This window comes from Bidens hawaiensis, unplaced genomic scaffold (assembly GCF_021521415.1).
Source record: "Bidens hawaiensis isolate Kalapana, Puna unplaced genomic scaffold, B.hawaiensis_p1.1 tig00012813_1, whole genome shotgun sequence".
Classification (NCBI taxonomy): domain Eukaryota; kingdom Viridiplantae; phylum Streptophyta; class Magnoliopsida; order Asterales; family Asteraceae; genus Bidens; species Bidens hawaiensis.
The window spans coordinates 320,972-342,096 of NW_027492066.1; the positions used below are offsets into that span (position 1 = coordinate 320,972).

Sequence of the window (21,125 nt, forward strand, 5' to 3'; positions counted from 1 at the left end):
ATACGTGTTACAAACCCTAACTATCAAATTAGAAATAGAAATAAACCAGTGTAAAACAGTATGCCACCTTACTGGTAAACATGTGCAGCTTAGTGGCCTATTTTGAAACTTTAAACCAGAGTTGTCAAAGGTGCAAAGGGTGAGCCTTGGGCTTATAAAGCAAGGGACCGAGATAAGCAAGGCTCATAGTGTAAACGTACGTTTTTTGGGGACTTAAGACATGTTTTAGGCTTGTTTACGAATAGTTTAGGATGGTGGCATGACATTTTTTGGATATTTTAGACCACTTTGCCTGGAATTTGTAGAATTTTGCCAAAATTTTCAGCATTTGGCCGGAATCTTGTTCGAAGTTTGCCGGATAGCCTGGAGGACAGCAAGGCGCTTTTCTTGCACCTCGCCCGAGGCCTGAAGGGCTTTTGACAGCATAGCTTGAAACTTTTGTTATAAACGTGTAATACCGCTTTATTTATTTTGTCATTTTTGATGAATATCATTGTTTTATGATGCTTCAGCTGTTTAAATTTCTATGTGGAAATCTGTGCTGTGGTGGCTATTAACTATAATATGCTTATTACAGAGTCATAGAGACTGTTATAATGTAGTCAAAGAAAGTATGACTTCATGATATTATGCAATACACTATTGTATCTATTTGGTTATTTGATTTCTATTTTTTAGTTGACTGTTTCTTTTCTCTCTCTTTTTTTAATAAATTGCAGGTTGTAAAAGCTAAAGAGTGCTATAAGAAATGGGTTATATAGGTGTTCATGGAATTAATGCACTGCATAAATACAAATACAGTGGAGTTGATCACTCTTATGTTGCAAAATATGTTTTGCAACCTTTTTGGACTAAATTTGTTACTTTCTTCCCTCTTTGGATGCCGTAAGTAGCACTCTGTTTTTTTTTGTTTGTTTTCATATGTTATTAGATGTTAATTTTTATATAATCACCTAACCGATTTATATATTTTTTTTGCATATCATGGACACCACAGGCCTAATATGGTAAGCATGCATTTCAACCATATTACGTTGACTCGATACATAAATTAAAAAATTGCACTTTCGTTTCTTTTGCTTAGCAGTTAGCACGTGTTTTTTTTACAGATTACCCTCATGGGATTCATGTTCTTGCTGGGCTCTGCAGTTCTTGGCTATGTGAGTCTATGAGTTTGTTTTTTTATTTTATGTCTTACACATTTTCAACCATATTATATTGACATAGTTGTTGAGCTATTTTTATACTTTATTTCACTTCATGGTGAAAGTTCTTGATGCTGTTGACCTTTTCCCCCCCTTTCTATTGTGGCATTAAAAGCATGCTTTTAAGGTATTCTCATGGCAGAATATATGCTAATTTAGCTTGTGCAAAAAGCAATGGCCTTGTTTTAAGTATTTATGGAATATGGACAATTAAAAATTGTATATTAAGAGTTAAGTATCCCTTTGCTGCATTTTAGACTTATTTTTATATGTTTTGACAACTTTTTTAGATATATTCGCCTCATTTGGATTCTCCACCACCAAGATGGGTTCATTTTGCTCATGGACTACTACTTTTCTTGTACCAGGTTTGTTTTACCTTAGTGAAAACAAATTATGTATTTATACAATCCTTAATTTATCTTTTTTAAGCTTCGTTTATCATTAATTAATTTACTTCCAACTTTTTTGATGTGTATACTAGACCTTTGATGCTGTTGATGGAAAACAAGCAAGAAGGACAAGTTCTTCTAGTCCATTAGGAGAACTTTTTGATCATGGTGAGTTATAAAACTCCTTTATCCCCCTTTTCTTTGACTTTTTTTCTTTCGACCATTTTTATGTGCTAAAATATGTAAATTGATGGCCTTTATTGATTATGCAGGTTGCGATGCGCTTGCCTGTGCAGTAAGTCATGTTTCATGCTTAATTATAGACGTTGCTCCCATTGGCATATTTATTTTAATTTTTATTATATTAATTGCTTTATTTAGTTGGAGGCTTTGGCTTTTGGGAGCACTGCTATGTGTGGAAGAAATACATTTTGGTTCTGGGTGATTTCGGCTGTTCCATTTTATTGTGCAACCTAGGAACAGTAAGTAGCCTAAACAATCCTCTTTTTCTAGTTTTTTTTTTTTTTACAATTTTTCAAAGGATTTTTGCACAAGTTTATGAAAAAGACATCATTATTTCAACAACCTGCTGATTTTTTTGTAGGTTCTCAGCCGGATCTACACGGAATATCTCGTTCTACGTAGGTGCGGAATCCCTACGTAAGACGATACGAGCGTAGAAGACGATACACGTTAAACACAAGCAAACACACGTTACAATACTCAAAAGACACGTTGTATTGCAACTAGTAACACGTGATATCAATCACCGATTACACAAAACTGAACAACTTCTACCAAAACCTAGCCGCAGCTAAACATTTATAACATACGACAACTTCGCCTAACATGTTTACGCGAAGTTGTCACTAACTTCGCTTGTTTCACAAGTTCGCCCATATCAGGCGAACTTGAGACACAACTTCGCTTAATTTCAAATACAAAACATACTAACTCGATTACAGACACTAGATACTGAACTATTGACATCATGTACCAACATTTTTGCATGTTGCAGCTATTTCACCAACACCCTAATCCTTCCAGCTGTAAATGGACCCACAGAGGGTCTGATGCTGATATACATGGCACATTTCTTTACAGCTATAGTTGGTATGTCACTTTTAGTCATTCAAACATATGTTATATGTTCCTTGTTATCTAAATCACTTGATTAAATGATGCTGGTTAAGTGGATATATATACTTTCAGGTGCAGAGTGGTGGGCTCAGGGTTTTGGGAAATCTACTCCCCTTCTGAGTTGGGTTCCATTTATAAATGGTAAAATATACGGTGTTCAGTATATTATGCATCTAGTATTTGTTTTGGTGAATTCTGATTTGATATTTTGATGTATTGTTGTATTCAGGAATCCCTACTTCGGATGTTGTTTTGTTACTTATGGTATTGTTTGCTGTTATACGACTGTCACATTCAAGTAAGTAAATCTCTTCATTTCATCAAACAGGCTTTTCATGTAGATGTATCTTTAATTTTAAGTATTGGCAGTTTTTTTAGAATCAATAAATTGTTATGAATTAACTTGTATTTTTTTTTCCTGTCACAGTGTACAGAATGTTTATAAGGTTGTGCAATCAAGAAAAGGAAGCATGCTAAATGCATTGGCTATGGTAATAAATATTCTCTTGTTCATTGCTTTTATTTTAATCCCTAAGAGGCTTACTAATTGTTTTATTGCCATTTCATGCCAGCTTTTCCCATTTTGCGTGCTATTGGGCGTAATTATATCTTGGTGTGCACCCACTTTTCTTTCTCTCTTTGTACTATCATGAATGGTATTTGAGACATTTGAGCTGCAGTTAAAACACTGGAATCATTTTCTATTTTCAGGGATTATATGTCTCCATCTGATTTAATTGGAAACTACCCACACATGGTTGTGATGGGAACTGGATTGGCATTTGGATTCCTTGTGGTAAGCTTATAGTTACTTTGCATCTCTTATATTTTCTGTGTTTTAGTTTATTTTATGTGTTTACGAATTACCAAAATGACCTCATTTGAATTCATGAACGTCATCCATATTAATGTGAAGATCTTGTGTTTGACAGGGAAGGATGATATTGGCTCACTTGTGTGACGAACCCAAGGGATTGAAAACCGGAATGTCTACTGTAAGTTTTATTCTAACACCTTTAAATATTCCATTTTGTAATCATTGATTTAATTAATAGTATGTGTTGTTTTAAATGCACTCATTGCTTTATCTTCCACTCGCAATTGCAAATACGCTTACCGCAAGGTTAAATGATGGGTATGTTGTCGCATAATTTCTGTCTTTCCTTTAAGAAGTCAGAAATACCCCGCTTGAGTTTGTATCTAACGTTTAAATTTGTGGCAGAGTTCCGTTAATTGACGAGAAATGGGTGCTTCTCGGTTTCTGTTTATACACAGGTATGGTGTTCATCGTTATGATTCAAAGCAAATTATTTTGAAACAATTGTACACGCATAGTGGAAATTAATTAACATTTTTTTGGTTATTGCAGCTGCATGTATCTGCACTTTGCCACTTCAGTCATTCATGAAATAACAACAGCTCTCGGAATCTATTGTTTCAGGTAACAAAAACCGCCATTACCTACCTTTTTTATATGGTCTATGTGTTGACCTTTTCGGCCTCTAATCATGTTGAAAAAATTATCAGAATCGCAAAGAAAAAGGCTTGAGACGTGTTCATGTTCGACACTATGTTGTCTGTTACGAAGGAAGTGCGGTGTTTAGATGCAAGTGTTTTACTTCTTTCAACCGATCCGGGAATTTTGTTTTTGTCATGTTATTTTAGTTTGATAGATTCAGATCTTTTGTGTTTTGAGTGCGCTTTTTTTTTTATATTAATATGGGTTTAACAGCTCCTAGCTTTGATTGTTTTTTGATTTAGATATTACAAGTTATTAGATGCATAATGTAGTAATTTTAAGCTTAATTATATTTTGATAAATTGTTATAATTATATATTCACCATAAAATATTTTTATCCTTTTTATAAAACCAATTTTATTAGAAAATAAAACTACATAGGTATAACAATTTCATAGACATGTAAGATACGTTGATACTTGAAGACTCCTATTATTCGTTTATAATAATTATTATTATTGTTATGTTAAGCAAATATTTTTTAAAATAAAGTAGATGAAATAAATAAACTAATATGATAATTAAAAGAAAATATACAAATTATCTCTAAATTCTACTCACTTTCTAGACTCTAGCAATGTTCGCTCCGTTCATGTTTCAAATAGAAGAAGATGCTTGATGGTTAATAGCCTAACGTGGTTCCAAAAGATCAAAACTACGTTTAGTAGTCTCCCTAGCCACACCCGACATGAATGCCAATTCATTACTCATACATAACTAGCATAAGCAGGCATGTTTCATCCTAACATAACGTAAGGCGATTGCAGCTAAGACATTAAATTTAATTACACGTCTTCGTTACAAGCCAATTGATATAACCATTAAGGATCCTCTTTTGAAAAATTATGTTGACCCTTCATTTAAGATGAAAGAGTGAAATCAAAAGCATATGCATCCGATATTGAACACTAGTTAAGACGGAGCAGTGGAATCTAGGGTGCATTCTGTGTATTTGAAGTCTAACTCCACATATGAATTAACTGGTCAAGAACATGACTTCTAGTTAAAGATTTGCGTTTGTTAGCTCCACCAAACACTCGCAATAATCTTGGAGACAATACAAGATAGATTGAAAAGAAAACACAAAGCTTTCCAGTTTTACTGTAGACACTTGGTACTTGAAAGATTAATGATCAAATTTTTGATAAACGAATCAAGTTCACAACTAATGTAGTCATTTTCTAAACAATGTATGTAATCTATGGATTCGTACAAAGTTGAAAGTAACAAATCAAAATCTTGGAGAGACATGAACCAACTTTGTAACATAGCAAATCTTTTTTCTTAATTTTCAAACAAAATATTTGTAAAATCTTAAGGAGACAAAGGAACCCTCATGATTCACATGGGCAACATTATCTTATTGCTTCACTTATAATACAAGTCTCCTATGATCTTTCACTTGTACACCATCTTCCACACTTAAAAAGCCATAACAACCACTCATCACTTGTCTCCAATTATTACTTTCAATATGTACAGCAATACACACAATTACACACGTATTAAATAACTAGCATTATCATATACTTAAATCACAAGAATTCATTGAGAATGTTTCAAATTCTATGTAAGATAACGTGTATTTGACTTCTCCAAGTATCGGTGAACAAAATGTACATTTTCTTAAGACCGTGTTTAATGCATAACTAGGTTTGACCAGTAACTGTCAAAACCATATAAATTTGACTTCTCCAAGTGTTGCTTAACGAAATGTATTTTTCCTCGAGACACATTAGACGCAGAGTCAATTTTAAAGTAAAAAAAAATTGTCTAAACATTTATTGCGTTAGGATAAAATACATACAACTTTAAATGAGAGAAATGCATAGACAACCAGCTTAACTATGTTAACACACTAAAGTAATTATTATCACTTCATTTTTGTAGTATAATTACTTTAGTCCAAAAACAAAAACTATAGAATTACTCTAATTCTTTATACGTTCAATATATTAATTGCATTTGTATCGAATCTCACCCACCATTTATAACCATGTGAACATACAACCATACATCATACATCAAGTGGTTATGTTACATTATATTTCATAAAACTTTTGAAAAAAAGTTGTAGTGGTGCATGATTGAACCTCACTAGCAATCATACTCATTACTCAAAACCCATTAAATTACCTATAAATTTTCAATCTTCATACCCATTCCCCACCATACCCCATAGCTATAACCATGTTTCCCAAAATGACATTTATATTAGTTATGTTCATCTTCCATTTCACCATCCTGATCCACCACCTTTAACCGGTTTTCGCCTCCGACCCTGATCCAATTCAAGACTACTGTCTACCCTCTCCCCATACCCACCAACGCAAAAACTCTTCATCACTCACAGTCGACGATTTCGTGTTTTCTGGCATTAAACACCCCGGAAAATTCACTAACAAATTCTCTGGCGTCCTAGTGTCCGCCACAGCATTCCCAGCGCTTAACACGCTGGGAATGTCGCTTGTTAGAGCCGACTTTGAGGTGGGTGGGATCAACGTCCCACATTACCACCCTCGAGCCACTGAAGTGGCGTATGTGCTTGAAGGGAAGGTCTATTCGGGTTTCGTTGACACGCAAAATAAAGTATTCGCAAAAGTAATAGAAAAGGGTGAAGTTATGGTTTTCCCGCGAGGAGTGTTGCATTTTCAAATGAACGTTGGGGATTCACCAGCAACCGTTATTGGGAGCTTTGATAGCCAGAATCCGGGCTCGGTGAAGCTCCCCGTGGCGTTGTTCGGGTCCGGTATCAAGGATGAGTTGTTGGAGAAGGCTTTTGGATTGAAAAGTAAAGATGTTTCAAAGTTGAAGAAGAGATTTGGAAGTGAAAATGAAGATTAGGTATGAGTTAATGTGATAATGTATCCTATGTATTCTTTATAATGTTTTCTTATAGAATGAAAATTTGTTCATGTATTCTTTATATTAATAACAGTTTTGTTAAGAAACACTTGTTTGATCTTTTTCTACTTTGTAGATTTTTAATTATGAATCTTCTTTGCAAAAAACTTTTAGTGATTAAATGAGTTATTGTTGTTGAATATGTTTTTTTTAAGTACTAACTCGAAAACCCAGTAATTCTATGTATTGCTAGAGTACGCTAAATAAATCTTATCCACTAGTTGAATTTTAAACCAACTGAAAATCATGTGAAGCGAAATAGTCAATTAATCATTATTCGACACTATATAACCTACTATTATTTCAATTTTAAAACAAATCAAAATTAGGGTTGACTTGTTCTACAAAGGTCAAAAAAAATAAAAAGTATGAGATGTCATAATTAATTGATATATGTGACAATCGAGAACTAAAGAAAAAGGGGTATAAAAGTAATAGTACAAATTTTCTCTTTTCACATGCAAGTAACATGCTAATTCCTTCATCATTTTAAAACGTCTATAACGTGTTCATATAATATTTAAAAAAATCACCATAATAGCAAACGTTTTTTATCTTTAATATGAATATCATTTTGTTATAATTAAAACAAAATTACGTCACTGTATCCTTTTTGTTTACCATTATGTCTTTTTTTTCATCATTGTGTCTTTCTTTCTGCTTGTCATTGTTTTTTTTTCCTTGTGTCTTTCAACTCATCATTGTGCCTTTTTTTTAAATATTAATAACACCGTTGTGTAATAATAATATGTAAATATAATGATAAAATAACAACAAATTATCTAATACCTAAAACACAATTACACAATAACCTGAAACGTAAAACACATGATGAATACATATAACGTAATGACCTGAAACATAAGACACAATGGTGAATGCATATGAATGCATATAGCACAATGACTTAAAACGTAAAACACAATGGAAACCACATGTCACACAATGACTTGAACGTAATACTATTTTTCTCAAATTAAGTGAATGACACATGTCAGTCCCAAACAAAAGACCATGAACGTATTTCACAATGACTACAACACAATGATAAGTAGAAAGACAAATGTTGAGCACAAATGCGTAGTAATGAACAAAAAGACACAATAACGTAATTTTTGTTTTAATTTTATCTTTAATATTAGTACCAATTGAAAAACACAATAATCAAAATCTGCAACACAATGCATAGAAAAACTCAATAAAAAAACACAATGAACAACCAAATAACACAATATAAAAAAACCACTATTTTTTTATTTTTATATAACAATATGATATTCATATTAAAGATAAAACACGCTTGTTATTATGGTGATTTTTTTTAAATGTCGCATGAAAAAGTTATAGACGTTTTAAAATAATGAAGGGATTAACATGTGGCTTGCATGTGGAGAGAAAAAGTTATCATAAGCGGGTTATTACCTTAATGTCATTCTCATCAAATTTGATGTTGAAGACCCAACGTCACATCACGCTACATGTTTGTTAATCATGTTACTGTTGTATATATTTTTTGAATAACCATTGAAATTGGCGTGCTTGTTTCAAAAGATTTACTTTTTATTTCTGATTAAGCTTATCTCACACCCTATTGATTCGCTTCTTTCACGTTGAAGGCCAACATGAATCACACATCGAGCTGCTTCTACGCATTAAAATACACAAAAAATAGAATAAATACCATTGAAAGCAAAATAAACATGCACATGTTTTTGGTTTGGCAACAATGCCTGCTCTTCTTTTCCGTGGCTTCGAAATCACTTGCATTTTTTATTTTGTTAGACATTTATTAGTTGACGCGTTGCCACCTTCAAAACCAAAATAAATAAATAAATAAAAATATATATTATGAAAGAAAACATGTTTGTTTTAATTAAAAGGTTGCTATATTAAAGAACACAAATAAGTAATTACTTCCATGTTCGTTAACTAAGACAATTGGATTTAAACCTGTGTTTGTGTATTTGCTAAAAATCTCATCATTAATGCAATTTTATTACTTTTCCTCTTAATTTTTGAATGAAAATTAAAATTAGAATTATATATTTTAAAAATCCCAACAAAAGGCATTGCTAAAAACCAACTTTTACAAACACATCAATATAATCACATGACCACTTTTAACTTACTAACACCAACTTTTAATAGTCTAAACTAACAACAGCAAATTAACAACACATGCTTTATCATCAATCCCATCGCCAACACAAATTGCATAAATCTTAACAACTAAGTAGTAACCATCACAACATAATAATACCATCCCCCCTCCCCCCCCCCCCCCCCAAAAAAAAAATTACTTACCAACACCATATTCACTAATATGAAATAACACCATCAACCTAACTGAAGAAACACTAAGTGACCCCGGACAGATTATAGATAATCTGGGGGCTAAGTAATGTTTCCCACGAAGGTTAGGTCCAGCAGAGAAGGTAGTACTTCAGGGAACCTGTAAAACAGACACCGTGAGCTCGTCACTGAGAAGGGGGGGGTTCCTCCTTGTGACCACCCTCCGGCGTGAGAATCAGTCTATATTGCTCTTTGAATAATAAAGTATGTGAATACTATTAGAGCAATTATCAAGTAAGTTATACGAGATAGTAGATGATGAAATGATAATACCATTTGCTGTCCTTTATAGCCGAAGGTAGGTTTCCAAGGAGGTTTAGCCGGCCCAACACGCTACCAACTGTAGCCTACGCACGTGCCCTGCTGGTGACTGGTGGATAGGTAGCGGCTGACAGTGAGCAGGCGTGCCGTGCACTCTTCCTTTTCTGCCAGCTACAGGCTAGGCACGTGGTAGGGCAGGAGTTGGTGGGCAGGCGGCGGCTATTGGTGACAGTGCTGTGGCGTGTTGTCTGCCATGTTGCTGTCAGTGAGCTGTCGTATCTCTGATCAGATCTTTTGCCCATACCTCGTCAGATACAGTAAAAGATCCTTCAGTATACGGACTGGCTTATTTGGGCGGGAGTATTCCCCCTCCCGCCTCTATGCGGGATTGCTCCCGGCTTTGCTCATTCCTTCAGGTGACACTGAGTGGAGAGCTAAGTGCCTTGTGCGTGTAGCCTTGCTGTGCGGGTGGCCTTCCCTGATGGCTTGTATCCGCAACTGCGGGAACAGGCGGAGTCCTTCACCATTGGGAGGCATTTCCTGCGGGACCAGCTTGCGTACTGCGCGTAAGGACGTCACGTCTCTGAGCATGGTGGGTCCTGCGGGAGCAGGTGGCCTTTGCGCAGACATCCCTGTTCAAGGTAAGTCGTGCGGGACCAACTGAGCCCTGCTGGGACCTACCTCTTCACTAACAACACACACTTTAACATCAATAATCACACCAGTTTAAACTTACTACACCAACTTTTGATAGAACGAACTAACAAAATCAACTAAACACATGTTTTATCAATAATCTCACCGCCAACACAAACCGCATAAACCTGAACAACTTAGAACTAACCAACACAGCCTAATTATACCATGTGCCTCCTTAAATTAATTACCAGCACCATCTTCATTAGTATGAAAATAACAGCATTAACCTATTAAAACATACTTTAACATCCACATATCTATTAGCAACACAAAAGGAACCAACACATAGCCTTACCACAATCACAACACATATGAAAAACATGTAAACCCAACACATATATGTTACTGACAACAACACATACACCACCACCATGCATAAAATTAGCACTGACCCGACAAGCCCACACCAATCGTGGTCGTCCAAACACCCGAAACATTAAACACACCAACTGCATGTTTATCAACAAAATCTTTCAATTGACTTCAATTTTTGTAGAAAACTCACAAATCTAAGGTGCATTGTACCTGTACGGGTTCGGATTTCGTCATTAACCCTAGAAAAGAAACAATCGACAAAACCGGAGCCAAATGCCTAACTAAAAACATATTCAAAAATATTGATGAAAATGCTCCAAGCCTTCCCATATCACGTGGCTAATTGATCACGATTGGATGAAGTCAGAGCATGCACAAGTGGGTCGAGAATTCTGTAATTTAGTTTTATTTTTGAATAAGTCAATTGACCGTCTGCACGTTTCCTTTATTTCAGTTTTGTTTGTTAGCTCTTTTCTTATTTAAAGTAGGTCCACGTGCTCTGTATCTTTACAAGAAATAATAAAATCATTCTCCTTGATCTCCTCCTTATTCCTACGTTCTTTACCTTTTTCTTTACTATCTGTGTATCACTGATCTTTAGTGGTATCAGAGCCAGAACCTCTGATCCTTTGAAAGCATAAACCAACCTTCATGGTTGAACCAACTAGTGCTATTCAAACTCAACCAACACCGATTCTTATTTTCAAAGGGGACGAGTATGACTATTGGAGTATAAGGATGAAGACTATCCTGCGATGTCGAGACCTATGAGATCTTATGGAATCCGGCTACAACTATGCTGACACCGATCAAAGCCGTCTCAAAATGGCAGTGAAGAAAGACGCTCACGCCATGGCGATTATACAGCAAGCGGTCCACGATCAGCTCTTTTCCAGAATTGCTGCTGCGACAACTGCAAAAGAAACATGGGACATCCTGCAAATGGAGTTCCAGGGCGATGACCAAGTGAAAGCGATTAAGTTGTAGGGCCTAAGAAGAGATTTCAAGAATCTCTCTATGAATGAAGGTAAATTAATCGCTGACTATTTCTCCTAGGTAATGGCTATTGTTAGCCAAAAACATTCTTATGGGGAAGTGGTCTCTGACCAAACAATCGTTAAAAAAGTCTTGAGAAGTCTTACACCTCGATTTGATTTCATTGTTCCTACAATTGAAGTCTCATCGGATCTCTCGAAGCTGACTCCGGTGAAATTGATGGGATCCTTGCAATCCCAGGAGGCACGGCTAAATAGCCGATCTAAAGAAAAAGGTGAAAAAATTGACGAACAAGCATTACAGGTTATGCAAACCTAAAACCGAGCCTTTCAATCAACCCCATTAGTTTTTTTTTACTCAACCTATGTTAAGTAATAATGTGGGTTAAAATGCGATATTGCAAAACCCTTGGTTATAAGAATACCAAAACGAGGTTTAAACGAGTGTTCGGGTTTGTCGGTTCGAGACTTGATAATTGACCAAGCTCACAGTTAACTTCCCAAAATAATAAATGTTATGAGATAACTCAATAAAATCAAAATAGACTTAACCAAGCATGTAGTTCTATTGTGAAGAACCTTAACGTTCGTTAAGCGAGTATACGACCTTATTGGTTCGAACTTGTTATAAGATCAAGTTGGTTACCGACATGCCAAGTATGTTTATTAATTAACTAAAATTGATTTAAAATATAATCTTGAAGAAAAATATGAGTTTTGGTGGCTAAAAACACACTTGTGTGTCTTAAGCGATTGAACTCGGTTTAGTTTGGTTTTTTGTTCGGTCCTTGACTCGGAATAAGACCGAGGATGGTTACCACATACCCAATTACCATGGAACTTGTAAAATAACTTATAAATAATAATACTCAAGTTTTACATTCAAAAAGTTAACAATAAAGCTTTTAAACAAAAGTTCGGTTTTTGGTTCGGTCCTTGACTCGGAATAAGACCCAGGATGGTTACCACATACCCAATTACCATGGAACTTGTAAAATAACTTATAAATAATCATACTCAAGTTTTACATTCAAAAAGTTAACAATAAAGCTTTTAAACAAAAGTTCGGTTTTTGGTTCGGTCCTTGACTCGGAATAAGACCGAGGATGGTTACCACATACCCAATTACCATGGAACTTGTAAAATAACTTATAAATAATAATACTCAAGTTTTACATTCAAAAAGTTAACAATAATGTTTTTAAACAAAAGTTCGGTTTTTGGTTCGGTTCTCAACTCGGGATGAAACCGAGGCTAGTCACCACATACCCAATACCATGGAACTTGACAAATATGAACAATAAACTAAAATATGTAGAAGTTAAGCAAGTATAACAAGTTATATGGTTATATTTGTTAAATATATAAACAAGGACTACAAAGTCCTCCATGTAACCTTGCCTTACTAGCCCGACATTTCAACCGGCGAGACCGGAGAAATGAAAGACTAAAGGTAAACAAGGAGTGTATATTATATATATGTTGTAACATCAAGATTTAAGTATTGAGAAGTTAGTTAAAATGAAAGATTTGCTTATGAAGAACAACCTTAGAATTCAAGAATTTGAGAGAGAAATGAATAAATGAGCAAGCACAAATGAAGAAGATGAGTGTGTATATACATGGTAAGTTGAATGGGTCTTTCATAAAGGGTGTTTCATGAAAATGGGTTGGTTATAAACCCAAGAAAGCACAAACTACAAATGGGTCTTTCAAGTCTCCATTTTGGTAGTTTTAGTCCCTGGAGTTCGTTTTGAGCGTTTTCGGGGAATTTTAAGAACCGAAAAGGGTGTTTTTTTTATCCAACAACTATAAAACAAATATTTAACATACAATTCATCATTTTGATAATATCGAAAGGTTCGGGATACAAAACGGGTCGGGTTTACATTAAGAATACAAGTATAAAATAACCCGAAATTGACAAATGTCACAGTATCCCCTGCTTTAGGAAATTTCGTCCCGAAATTAAGATGATGTAAATAAATATGGATATTTCTCCTTCATCAAGTCTTCTCGTTCCCATGTAAACTCCGCGCCACGCCGTGATTCCCATCGAACTTTAACTAACTTAATGCGACTTCGCTTGGTTTTCTTTTCATTGTGGTCCATGATTTCAAGGAGTCGTTCAACCATAATCATTGATTCATTGACTTGTACTTCGTCAAGAGGTATATGGAGACTACCTTCGGCTAAGCACTTCTTGAGATTTGAAACATGAAAGGTCGAATGAACACCGGTGAGTTCTTCTGGTAGTTCGAGCCGATATGCTACTTTTCCGACTCGCTCAAGAATCTTGAATGGGCCTACGAAACGGGGAGCTAGTTTTCCTTTCTTTCCAAAACGAACAACTCCTTTCCAAGGGGAAACCTGAGAAGGACGAGATCTTCGACATTGAATTCGATCGGTTTTCGCCGTTTGTCGGCGTAGCTCCTTTGTCGACTTCTAGCGGCAAGTAGGTTCTTGCGAATTTGGTCGATACAGTCGGTGGCTTCTTGGACCATTTCGGGTCCGGTAATTTGAGCTTCACCGATTTCGTTCCAACTAATCGGGAAACGACATTTGCGACCGTAGAGAGCTTCGAAAGGAGGCATACCGATGCTAGAATGGAAACTGTTATTGTAAGAGAATTCAATGTAAGGAATGTGAGAATCCCAATTCCCACCGAAATCGAGTACACACGCTCGAAGCATGTCCTCAAGTGTTTGAATCGTACGTTCGGATTGTCCATCCGTTTGAGGATGATAAGCGGTGCTAAGATCAAGACGAGTTCCCAAGGTTTCTTGAAGTGATCGCCAAAAATGAGACGTGAATCGAGCATCGCGATCGGAGATGATAGTCAAAGGTAAACCGTGGCGACACACGATTTCGCGAACGTAGATTTGGGCAAGTTGCTCGACGGAGTATTTTTCTCGAATTGGAATAAAGTGAGCAGACTTGGTTAGTCGGTCAACAATCACCCAAATACTATCGTTGCCTTTTTGTGTAGTGGGTAGTTTCATTATAAAGTCCATAGCAATGTCTTCCCATTTCCATATGGGGATTGGTGGTTGCTCGAGTAACCCAAAGGGTTTTTGATGTTCGGCTTTGACTTTAGAGCAAGTAAGACATTTCGAAACGTACGTTGCTACATCTTTCTTCATACCCGACCACCAAAAGGTAGAACGAAGATCGAAATACATTTTATCCGCACCGGGATGAACAGAATATCGTGACTTGTGAGCTTCATCGAGTATGCAAGTACGAAGGTCTTCGCGATCGGGAACCCATAAACGATTGAGATAATACAATAAGCCATCGGGTTTTGTTTCGAGTTGAAGTTCGGCTCCACATGACATTTCGTCGTACATGTTGCCTTCGTCAACGGAGGTACGTTGGGCTTGATAGATTTTGGCTTGGAGATTGGTTTGAACGGTGACGCTAAGAAGCAAGACGGATTTGACATTAACCTTTCGACTAAGGGCATCGGCCACAACAGTCGCTTTACCGGGATGGTAGCGAATTTCGCAATCGTAGTCACTAAGTAACTCAGCCCATCTTCGTTGTCTCGTGTTGAAATCTTTTTTGTCAAAAATGTGTTGAAGGCTTTGTGATCGGTAAAAACCAACCATTTCGTTCCGTAAAGGTAATGTCTCCAAATTTTGAGTGCGAAAACGACGGCACCAAGTTCAAGATCGTGAGTTGTGTAGTTCTTCTCGTTGACCTTGAGTTGCCTTGAAGCATACGCGATAACTTGACCTCGTTGCATGAGAACGCAACCGAGACCTTGATGAGAAGCATCGCAAAATACTACAAAGTCCTCGTTTCCATCGGGAAGGGTTAGAACGGGAGCATTGCAAAGCATGTGTTTAAGAGTATTAAATGCTTCTTCTTGTTTGGATCCCCATTCATAAGGCTGTCATTTGTGAGTTAGGGAAGTGAGGGGTAAAGAGATCTTGGAAAAATTTTGGATGAAACGCCGATAATATCCGGCCAAACCGAGGAAAGATCGAATTTCCGTGGGTGTAGTCGGAGTCTTCCAATCTTTGACGGCTTCGATTTTTGTAGGATCAACATGAATACCCTTGTCGTTGACGAAGTGTCCCAAAAATTGAACTTCCTCTAGCCAAAATTCACATTTTGAGAATTTGGCGTAAAGTCGTTCTTTTCTTAAGCCTTCGAGAATGGAACGCAAGTGATGCTCATGCTCGGCTTTTGATTTAGAGAAGATGAGAATGTCATCAATAAAGACAATAACGAATTTATCTAGAAACGGTTTGCAAACGCGGTTCATGAGATCCATAAATACCGCGGGTGCATTGGTTAAGCATGACCAAAAATTCGAAATGTCCATATCGAGTACGGAATGCGGTTTTTGGAATGTCTTCTTCGCGAACACGCAACTGATGATATCCCGATCGAAGATCGATTTTGGAGAAACACGCTGCGCCTTGGAGTTGATCGAAGAGGTCGTCGATTCGTGGCAAAGGATAACGATTTTTGATAGTAAGTTTATTGAGTTCACGATAATCGATGCACATGCGAAATGAGCCATCTTTCTTTTTCACGAAGAGGACGGGAGCGCCCCAAGGAGAGGAGCTTGGACGAATAAATCCTTTGTCGGAAAGTTCTTCGAGTTGGTTTGATAACTCTTGCATTTGCGACGGGGCTAAACGGTAAGGAGCCTTGGCCACGGGCATTGCGCCGGGCACAAGATCGATTCGAAATTCAACCGGACGAATGGGTGGAAGACCGGTAACATCATCTGGAAAGACGTCGAGGAAATCACAAACAATGGAGATATCTAGGATTTTTCTTTCCTTGTGGTCTTTTACCACCGCTTGGGCTAGGAACGGAACATACTTTTGGCGTAAGTATTTTTGCGATTGAGAACACGACATGAGATTGAGCCTTTTAGGAAACATTTTGCCGTAGACCTTGAGAGTTTTACCGTTGACAAGCAGAATCCGAATGAATTTATCATAACAAACGACTCCGGCACGGTGCAGAGATAACCAATCCATGCCAACTATGACATCGAAACTTCCCATTTGCATCGGAATGAGATCGATGGAGAATTTACGCTTACAAAGAGTGAGAGAACAATTACGAAGGACCGAGTTTATGGTGATAGAATTTCCATTGGCGACTTCGACAGAAAAGGGTCGAGAAAGTTTAGTGCGAGGTACGGCAAGAGTAGATTCAAACTTTAATGAAATAAAACTTCTATCGGCACCCGTATCAAATAATATAGAAGCCAAATGCCCGTTCACTAAAAACATACCGTTCACAACATCGTTTGCCACTTGAGCTTGATTAGCATTCATCATAAAAGCTCGTCCTTGGTTACCGGGATTTCCTTGAGGTGCATGAGGTGGTGGAGGAGGAGGTGCTTGGATGGCTTGCATGGGTTGGATGAGTGGTGCATTGAGTTGGGGAAGTTGAGGTTGGTAGGTTTGGACTTGGTACGCTTGGGTTTGATAGTAGGGTATGGTTACGGTTTGGGCTTGGTTTGCAAAAGTGAGTCGTGGGCAATTGTTGCGGAAATGATTTGGGTCACCACAGTTAAAGCAAGCTCGGGGTTGTTGAGGAGGGTTTTGCGGGTAAGGTGCAAAGCGGTTTTGGGTGTTTTGTGGAGTGGTTCTTGGTTTGTTGGGTTGAGTACGTTGTGCGGAACGACATGTGTTATTTAGATGGCCAAAACGGTTACAAATGGTGCAATGGCGACAAGGTAAGTGAGATGGGTGATGAAGTTGGCAATTGTTACATAGTGGAAAAGTACCGGTATAGGGTTTTCGATTTTGTGGGGGAGCTTGGGGTTGTTGTTGTGGTTGCGGTTGGGTAACGGCATAGTTTCGGTGGTTTTGTTTGGGTTTCTTTTTGTTGTTGTGGCGGGAAGAGTTTGAGTAGTTGATGGCTTGAGGTGGTGGATCAACTTTGGCTTGAGGTGCGGGTTCGGTTTTGCTTTTATTACTTTTCTTCTTGAAGGTTAGGGTACCCGCCTTAACATGGTTCTCCGATAGCGCACCGGCTAGAGTAATTGCATCCTCAAGGTTCTCGGGTTTGCTACTCATGACTGAGTCCCGAATTAGCATGGGTAAACCCCCGATGTATTTGTCGATTTTACGTTCGAGCGGGGTAACCAAATGAGGTACAAGGGTGCTCAATTCATGAAAACAGAGCGAGTAAGTGGCATTATCACTACTTTCTTGTTTCAATTCCCAAAATTCGGCTTCAAGCTTTTGGAGCTCGTGTTTGGGACAAAACTTCTTCATCATGAGTTCCTTAAGTTCGGTCCATGGAAGCGCCATGGCAATTTCCGCCCCTTGGAGATGCATAACACTACCCCACCACGTAAGAGCAGTTTCCTCAAACATGCTCGAAGCGAAATTAGTTTTCTTCGCTTCGGGGCACTCGCTGTGTCGGAACACACTTTCCATCTTTTCAAACCATTGCTAAAAACTAAGTCAACAAAAATAATTTGATAGCACTTTCAAACATTTTTTTAATGTGAAGCGAATCCTTCAAATGAGTTACAGGCTAAATTCATCAAATTATAGGAGTTGATAAGGTGGTTGCTTTCAATTCCTTTAAATCTAATGCATTACAATGTACGTAGTTAATATCATGAACAAACAATTAGTAAGAATTATTCATTTACCTAAAGTGAATATCACATGCATATTTCATGATATCGTTGTTGCTTATTTGGTGAATGATTCTTAATATTTTGGTTGGCAAAATCCAGATCCAAGACTTTATTCCTTTTTAATTTTCTTTTTTAAAGCGTGACCTTATTGTATCTAGGCTACCGCTCTCTTTAAAATTGGATAGCCCCAATGCCTCACTCTGGTCAGACTATGTTGTTTTAACCAGGCCTACACTTGCTTCAGAGTTTGGATTAGATATTCCTCCGAGAAACCATACCGCAAATTGCTACTTGACAGTCGTTGTGTCACCACAAAAGCAAAACTCTCTAGCGTAACACAGGGCGCCACGGTGGGACGAAAACCCGGTTGAGCTCAGGGTTGTAACCGATATTTATGCAATATTTTATTATTTAACAATAAAATTTTGTGAGTTAAGTGCCATTTTAGTATCTGTGGTTTATCTAATTGCGTAACTTTAGTATCGTCTTTGAATTTATTACAAATGGCTACCTTACTTTTCTAAAACTTGCAATTTTAGTAATTTTTTCTAACCTTGTCTATTTTTCCGTTAAGTCAGGGGCAAATTAGTAATTTTGATTATTTTATTTATTTTCTCTTTTAGCTAAGCGCGATTTTCATACATGTGGTTTGTTTAACTACGTAACTTGAGTACCGTTTTTGAATTTATTGCAATAGATATTTTGATTAGTTTTGGATAGACGGGCAAATCAAGAGAGGTAATACATATTGCATATTACAATTAAAAGATAACTAAATACATGATAGAAGATGAAAAACAACCATGAAATATATAATATATTTTTTTACCCTTTTGTTATTGTAGTCAATTTTTATAGACTAGAAAGTGTTGATAAATATATTTAAAATAATTTAAGCAAGCTAATTTGCAAAATTTCAAACAAGTAGTTTGGCCGAGTTTCTGATTTTTGAAATTGACCCAGATCACAAATTATAATACTATTTGTTAACATATAATGTTGTCGGGGAAGCCCAGGCGTTAATAAAACTCGAGCTTTGACACATGGGCGTTGGTAAAACCCTAACGCTAGACGACAACCAGACGCAAATATGGTTATTAAATGTTACATTCGTTGGGGATGGGGTATAAGCATAATTTAAAAAAAAGAACCAAAGAAACAAAAAAAAATACACATATTTTGAAAAAGCAAAAAAATAAATAAAATAAAATAATAAAAATAATCTTGTGGCACCAACTATCACATTTGCTATATATAGATAATACAGTTAACAATGCAAACATAGGGTTTCCATCCTTCCATTCATATCTTCTCCTCAGCACCCCAAATACCATCAAGTAAAATTTTGGAATATCGATCTATGGCGAACATCCATATAGGAGACGACATTCTTCACAACATTCTTGGTCGACTTCCGGGAAAACCTTTACTACGGTTTCGATGCGTGTCTAAGCATTGGAATGCTCTAATTTCAGATCCTTGTTTTATGAGGTCAAGATCACGTCGAATGATCCTTTTGCCATTCACACGGCCTCTTGTTGTCATAGACGACAATGTACCAGCCGAAGACGAGGCTCATTCTATGGTCACAATTCCTTCTCCTTTAAAACATGATGAAGGTACACACGTTTCCGTTGTCGGAGCTTTAAATGGCATTGTGCTTTTGGCTCTTCATGACACGTCCTTACGTTGTCATTTGGTCCTATACAATCCCTTAACGTGTGCATCAAAGATACTTGTGGCTATGGATCGACCTTGTTCGGGCCATCCCTATGTATTTGGATTTGGCTATGGTGTTGGTGATGACTTGAAGATTGTTAGACTTAAAACTGTTTACAATCGAATCGACAAACGGTTGTATAAATATGATGTCTTTGATCTTAAAACTAGTCTGTGGAGCGGGCTACCATATACATACCTCATAAGAGATTTTGAGCTTTCGGGTCAGGCGGGTTTGTTTGTAAATGGCTTTTTGTATTGGTCAGCTTACTTTTCCAATAAGGCAATCTTGGCGCTCAATGTTAAGGAGATGGTATTCTCAAAAGTAGAACCACCCAATGAACATTATTTCCAATGCAACGGGCTGGTTTTGGGAGTCCTAGACGGATGTCTTTGCATGATTAACAATAGTCCAAATACCTATATCGCATTTGATCTGTGGTTGATGAAAGAAGAAGACGTATGGTTGAAAATACGTTCATTCAGCTTCGGATCGGAAGCTAACAGGTTCTACCCTATTTGTATTTTAGGTGATGGGAAAGTTCTCATCCAAAATTTCTCATTCGAACTCGTTATCTATGACACATCAAAAGACTCATATAAGGCGCTCAAGGGTTTGGCTGATCTTGATGAATCCATGGCGACAGACTGGATTGGTGGTTTCAATGATCAGAAGTATTACGCGGATTATCGTCTCGCATATTCACGCCCTATCCATTACGTCGAAAGTTTGCTTTCACCTTTTGATATGTGTTAGTTTTATCTAACATATTATCTTGTGCTTTTGGTCAAATTTAACTAAATTGTTACTTACCTGATTGATAAATAAGTGATGAATATGTTGGGTTTAATCTTGACGGGTAAAACGAGTCCATGGCTATTGATCATTGGTTAATTAAGTGGTTTAGTATGTTAGTCTGCATGGAATAAGCTATAAGAGTTCACATGGGTTTGAAGCCGGAACTTAGATATAGAACTTTATTGTAATCGTTTTG

The 21,125-nt window shown here is 36.9% G+C and overlaps 2 protein-coding genes, 1 long non-coding RNA gene and 1 pseudogene across 3 annotated transcripts; all 4 read left to right on the forward strand.

The window, feature by feature from the left end:
* The first annotated feature begins 684 nt into the window (after positions 1–684).
* LOC143542270 (uncharacterized) lies at positions 685–1,796 on the forward strand. Its single transcript, XR_013136872.1, has 3 exons — positions 685–1,160; positions 1,496–1,573; positions 1,690–1,796. It is a non-coding gene; the product is annotated as an uncharacterized LOC143542270 (long non-coding RNA).
* A 169-nt stretch (positions 1,797–1,965) lies between these two features.
* On the forward strand, positions 1,966–4,012 carry LOC143542228 (choline/ethanolaminephosphotransferase 1-like; the record flags this gene model as incomplete). Its single annotated transcript, XM_077034865.1, has 9 exons — positions 1,966–2,079; positions 2,616–2,710; positions 2,810–2,878; positions 2,967–3,035; positions 3,165–3,228; positions 3,310–3,350; positions 3,449–3,533; positions 3,670–3,872; positions 3,960–4,012. Coding segments are annotated over 8 exons (648 nt in total), but the record flags the coding sequence as incomplete, so codon positions are not given.
* Positions 4,013–6,288: 2,276 nt separating this feature from the next.
* Positions 6,289–7,282, forward strand: LOC143542268 (germin-like protein subfamily 3 member 2 pseudogene; annotated as a pseudogene).
* Positions 7,283–19,771: 12,489 nt separating this feature from the next.
* LOC143542229 (F-box protein CPR1-like) lies at positions 19,772–20,887 on the forward strand. Its single transcript, XM_077034866.1, has one exon. The coding sequence runs from the start codon at positions 19,772–19,774 to the stop codon at positions 20,885–20,887; it is 1,116 nt and encodes a 371-aa protein (XP_076890981.1).
* The last annotated feature ends 238 nt before the right edge of the window (positions 20,888–21,125 follow it).